This window comes from Rhincodon typus, chromosome 12, assembly GCF_021869965.1.
Source record: "Rhincodon typus isolate 14 chromosome 12, sRhiTyp1.1, whole genome shotgun sequence".
Classification (NCBI taxonomy): Eukaryota; Metazoa; Chordata; class Chondrichthyes; order Orectolobiformes; family Rhincodontidae; genus Rhincodon; species Rhincodon typus.
This window is the reverse complement of record NC_063343.1, coordinates 22,426,261-22,431,902: the sequence shown is the minus strand read 5'-3', so window position 1 is coordinate 22,431,902 and position 5,642 is coordinate 22,426,261. Positions and strand designations below refer to the sequence as shown.

Here is a 5,642-nt window from a genome sequence, read left to right as displayed (position 1 = left end):
CCTGGTAAATAAACCGGGAGGTTTCAAGAAGACAGAGAAACAAAAACATCAAGCTCTAATGAGATCAGTTCGGTTCTGTTTTGCTAGACAAACTCATCTCAGCTGGAAAGTATATTTTTTAGAAATGAAAACGACATCAGATTGATGTATCTGAGAGAGGAATGATGGTGAATCTGCTGCTATTAAAAGTTCAGGCCTTCTTTCCTGAGACTGTCCTATACAACCAAGCAAACTGAAAGGACATTGTTTCATATGATTGAATCTTTGTCATTGTTTCGTCTCGGCGGTATTTCGGTGAAAAGATATTAATGCACATTTCATTTAAATCTGTGGAGTCGCGGCTCTCTCGGGAAGCTTGTTGCTAAGATCTCGGCGCAGTATGTCATAAATGCAGAAAAGCCTGGCGCATTGCTAAATAGTTTGCCAATAGATTGGAATTCAACTATGTGCAAATGAATGAAGGTGGAACAAGGTCTGTGTTGCTGTATTGTACTGTGTTAGTGACAGTGTAACCATGAAACAAGACAATGTAGGGCTGGTTAGCCCAAAACGACTCGCAAAGGTTGTCAACTGTCTCTGTCTTTGAGGCGGTGTATGTTTAATCATTAAGAGTGTCGCTAACGTGACTTACCCCCGCCCCCCACCTCTTGTAATCTTTTCCAGTTCGATTCCTCAGAGCCACCTAATCCTCAAACTTGTTGTCATTACTTATTTATTGATTGCTTGGCATTTGGGTGTAATTGAGCAAGGCGGCTCTAGCCTGCGGGGGCACCGGCGCTAGATGAGCAATTAAATCAGATTAAGGCAGTCTTTAAAGAGGCGACTGGCATGATTGATAACCGCGAACACATTCTTAAATAGAACTGCTACATCAAAAGAAACGCTTAAACACAGGGCTCTAGGAGAGTTCCACCAGCATGAATCAAATCATGTAAAAAAAACTTCGGCAGGAGTTTGCCTCGAAATACCTTCCGCCCTATCGTCTTTTAATATTAAAAATCCACAGGAGTGGCAGACACTGTATTAATTAGTGCATCCACCGTGAAAACTGGGTTTAAACCAGAATTCTCTTTCCTTGTATTTGCTCAGTCCCAGTAATTAAACATTCTTAATTGGTGTGTTGCCTGTGGAATAGTGCAAAGTTAAAATAATGCTTTTCATATTACACAGTAATTATAAGAGTAGAGCCCTCTTAAAGCAATAGACAAAATCAAAGAAAGCATAAAAAGGCCTTTCAAGAGTTACAGGAACCTAATAAAGTATGTCTGTATGGTGCTCTACTTTGCCCCCAGCTACAGCCACAGTGGAGCCAAGGCAATCAGCTCGAATAAAATAATAGCATTCCTTTTCTCATGCAATTCCACGCTCCCTGTGCAAACTAAAATTATTTTCTCAATTTTCTAAATTATGAGGTGTGACTTCAAAGGTAATCCACTCCACTGACAGATGGCACCGGGTGTTGTTTATATCACTTTGCAAAACATATTTTCTTATTAGTTTACCATCAAAGAGCTTTGATGTTTGAATAATTTTAATTATCGCAACAAAAGCTTTTGCTTTACTTCTACTATCAGGCTCTTTTTTGACTATTTTAAGATGAAGTTAATTTAGAAACTTTTCTAACTACATTAATGCATTATTCATTTGATTAGTGTTGTCCAAACCAGGCATGACCCTCCTTCCAATGATGTTTGTGAAGGTATTTCTACTCGTTTGCTAAACTATCCACATTAGAAGTTAACCTAATTAGCTAAACATGTCAAAATGAACATTAAAATATTCTTATAAACTGCATATGGGTGTGTATGTCAACTGTACAATAACTATAAAAAAAAGCCCTGAATTCAAGAGTAATGTGCCATTTGGCATTGATTTTCTTTGTGTTTTGTTCCAGCATATAAATTCTATTGATCGTCCCCATAAAAAAAATACAATTGCTTGTAATAATGCATTGTAAACTCCAAAAGAATGGCTTGACTATTCCAATAGACTGGATGCATTGATTTGTTTGGATTTGTACTATATTAAAATCTGACCACCATAATTAAAACACTGCAGAATCATCCTACTTTTGTGTGATTAGTTCATTAATGAGAAATTAGAAGTTTTATCAGTGTTGACCTATTGTATGGAAGAAGTCTCACATTGCAGAAAGAATTGGAATCTGTTGCTCATTTTAAAATGCACAATTGACTCACCTGAGGTCACAGCACATGTAAAGCAAGATGGACGTGAAGTGATTTTCTTTTCAAAACTTTAACTGGCTATAAATATTCTATTCAAGGCAAACGGTGAAAAATGGTGTAGAGGTCGAAATCACAAGTTCAAGAGTACTATGCATGTCCACTTACATAGGATATGGAGTAGTATCCAAGATGTGATCTCATCAGGTTTTCATTATGTTGTTAGCTATCGGTTTCATTAATCTAGTCAGATTCGATTCACATTGAATCAAGACAACTTTGAAGTGTAAACCATGCACTATATCATCTTCAAACATGGAAGTCAAGGAGGGGAAATGGCATTTTCAACGTGACAACAGCTAATATATATTGTAGCTTTAGCTGGTCAAGCAAAAAGTGACACGAAGTTTGTCGTGTATTTTATGAAAAATACTAGAGAATGAGATTAGAAAAGACGTGAAATATTTAATTAACTAGATTTCTAAACTGCTCTTCTGTACAAAATAGTAAACATTTATCTTAATGTTCCAACGAGTAAGCCGCCCAGACGATTCACCTGGAAAGAATTGTTTCCAATCCAGTTAGGTAAGTATATTATCTTAAACAGGAATCAGCTTTCGATAGATACGTTTGTAATGCATTGTTCCCATGTGTTTATTTTCAGCTTCACTTACGTTTGATTTCGGTGCCAGCAATTCAATAATGAAAACTAAATGGACCAGTATCACGTAATATTCAACAATTATTTTAATTTATTCACAAATATAAGGTATAAGAAATAATAAATCTCCATATATATAAAATAGTACATAATATCCCTTTCAAAGGGACAGCGATCAAAACAAATGTTAAAAGCGCTGGCATCGTTTCAAATATATTTGAAAGTTTGAGTCTTCTATGATTGTGCTTTTTTTTCAAGATAAATGGTACATGCTGTATCCGATAGGAGTGGCATAAAGTCCTACAGGGGGGACTGGGAGCACAGGTCTGTGGAAAGGATAAGTGTGTCCATAAAGTGAAGCTCCGTGCATTGGGGAATTCATAGGAAAAGTCAGACTCAACCCCGGGGGTAGTATAGGCTTCGCTGCCATTTTGAACTTTTCCAGTTCGGCCTCTTGCAGTCTCTTTGCTTTGGCCCTGCGATTTTGAAACCAGATTTTAACCTGGGTTTCTGTGAGGTTGAGGGAGCTGGAGAACTCTGCTCTCTCCGCGATGGACAGGTACTGTTTCTGCCGGAATTTGCGCTCCAGAGCCAGGAGCTGCGAGGTGGTGAAGGGCGTCCTGGGTTTCCTGTTGGTTTTGTGCTTTCTCAGAGTGCAAGAAGTGGGGCTCAAATGTCCTAGTAAAAACGAATGAAGGACTGATCAATACTTTATATCCACAGTGGAGTTTATAAAACGGATAGCATACTTTATTTGAACAAATATTATCAACAGTAACAATTATCCTTCAATACTTTCCACCCGCAATGTTCTTTGAAATATTTCGTAGAAAAGCACTATCGAGATTTTTTACCTGACAACTGCAGAACTGAACTGTGGCTCATTTCATTAGATATGTACTATGATTTGGCGAAAGTGGATAGATTTCCCACTAAGTGTTAAAACAGTCACCAACAGCGAAATGCTTGTCATAACACTGTCGAAATTAGGAGTGTACTTCAATACATTAACGTTACCTACCCTTTCAAAAGCTGATTTGACTGTCAACGAGTTTAGTTACAGGAGTCGGCAGCCCGAACATTTGAAAAGCAAGGCATACAGCTCGTAGGACCCCCAAGTTGAGAAAAATCACAAGACGTGAGCAATTGCGTCGTTAGTTTTCTAATATGCTGAATCGCAGTGTCAGAGAGAGTAGCCCTCACCTCGAGAGTGGAACCAAAGGTCTCTTACCCCTTATTTATAAAGCATCACACGTGTCGAAAACATTTATAATTGAAATTAATAGACTGACGGCGTGGATCAGGCAAAGAAAATAGAAACAAACTCACTGTTTGGAGGAGGCGAGTAACTGGAATTTTTCACCCACGGCACACATTCTTCTTCCTTGCAGTTTTCGGATTTCACTGGCGAGCCGTCGTAAGTTTTTATAAAACCTTCCAGTGGGCAGGGAGAGTCGATGGGACTTTGCGACTCCCTGGCCACCGATTTGGAGGGGAGCTTCTGCGATGTGCTGCCGCCTGCCCCATCCAAAGGGGGGAAGATGCCTCGGTGCGGCTTCCGATCGGACATCAACGCTTCAACACTGAACGGGAGGCTCGACACTGGCACTTTATGTTCGCTCAAAGCAATTTCCGCAGCCCTTTGGAGCTCCGGGTCAGAGACGCTGTTATCCTTCAGAGTTAAACCTTGTGGCGAAGCCATCATGAGGAACAATAAAAAGGCATGAAAAAAACAGTTTCGACGCTGGAGAAAGTGATCCTTTACCAAACTAAGCAACTTCCACAACTAAAGGGTCAGAGTGGCAAGGGACTGTAGTAAAGGTTGCAAAACTTTACGGGGGGGGGGAAGCGAAACTTTCCACCAATCAGAGACTTACGTCCGGGAGGTGCTGAAATCCTTACGAGGGGATTGGTTGCCGGCAGTGCCAATAGCAGTAAATGATGGTTTGAAATAAATGAGGCTTTAATCAGATGGGCCACTCGCTGGGATGGGTTAGTGATAGCTGCGGGGCTCTAATCTCGTTGTAAACATGCAGCTAATTAAGTGAAAAGAGAAGACAGCCGTCACTTTCCAAGCTCCCCCCTTTCCTCCCTCCCCCAGGAAAAAAAAAGGACGGACGAGAGCAAATGAAAAGTGACCCCCGAGAAATAAAACGTTTGGTGGGGGGAAGCCCTAAACGTGGGGTAGGAGTGGATGCAATGCTTGGTTCTTTGTGCCTGAAGCCACCTGTTCTGAGAACTGTCTGCCTTGCTAATTGCATGGATAAACAGTCTGTCACGATTAGTCAGCGGGGTGAACAGTCAGACAACTGAGGTTGTTTGTAGGCGCCAGGATCGGCGACATCAAAGGCGATCTCCCCTGGGCAACGCGGTGGAAAGTTTGGCCGGCTCCAGGAGCGACCCGCCCCCGCCGAAACACGCCCCAAACCCCCGGGCAGAGCTGATTCCAGAGCCCGTCCCCAGCTTTGAAACCAAGGATGGGAAAAGAAAGCGAGCGAAAAAAAACGAACACAGCGTAACCGCTTGTAAAACCACCAGTTTGCCAGTAGGGTTTGAAATGAACATCCTGTACGTTAAATGCATGCCGTTAAATGCATTCCGATACAGCGTTCATTAGTACAGTAAAGCATGTAATGGCAGCATGTCACTTTTTTTTCAAAACGATGTTAATTAGTTAAGAGCACTAGTAAAGGTTCCAAGGAATTGCAGCTATAAAACAAAAATATATTCATATTTAGTGCTTATAAACTGGTGTGCGGATGCACGTTGCACGGTTCGTGGAACGGAAAGCAGAATAA

At 40.9% G+C, this 5,642-nt stretch overlaps 1 protein-coding gene across 1 annotated transcript; it reads right to left on the bottom strand.

Moving 5' to 3' along the window:
• Positions 1-2,912: 2,912 nt before the first annotated feature.
• On the bottom strand, positions 2,913-4,738 carry LOC109921255 (homeobox protein MSX-2). Its single transcript, XM_020521288.2, has 2 exons — positions 4,174-4,738; positions 2,913-3,522 (listed from the first exon to the last, which is right to left on the bottom strand). The coding sequence occupies exons 1-2, from the start codon at positions 4,547-4,549 to the stop codon at positions 3,098-3,100; spliced, it is 801 nt and encodes a 266-aa protein (XP_020376877.1). The 5' UTR covers positions 4,550-4,738; the 3' UTR covers positions 2,913-3,097.
• Between the last annotated feature and the right edge of the window lie 904 nt (positions 4,739-5,642).

Excerpts from the sequence above, each read along its gene's own strand:
- LOC109921255 (XM_020521288.2), bottom strand. The coding sequence starts at position 4,549 with ATGATGGCTTCGCCACAAGGTTTAACTCTGAAGGATAACAGCGTCTCT. Across the intron at positions 3,523-4,173 it reads TTACTCGCCTCCTCCAAACA|GACATTTGAGCCCCACTTCT; the intron begins GTGAGTTTGTTT and ends CGTTTTTACTAG.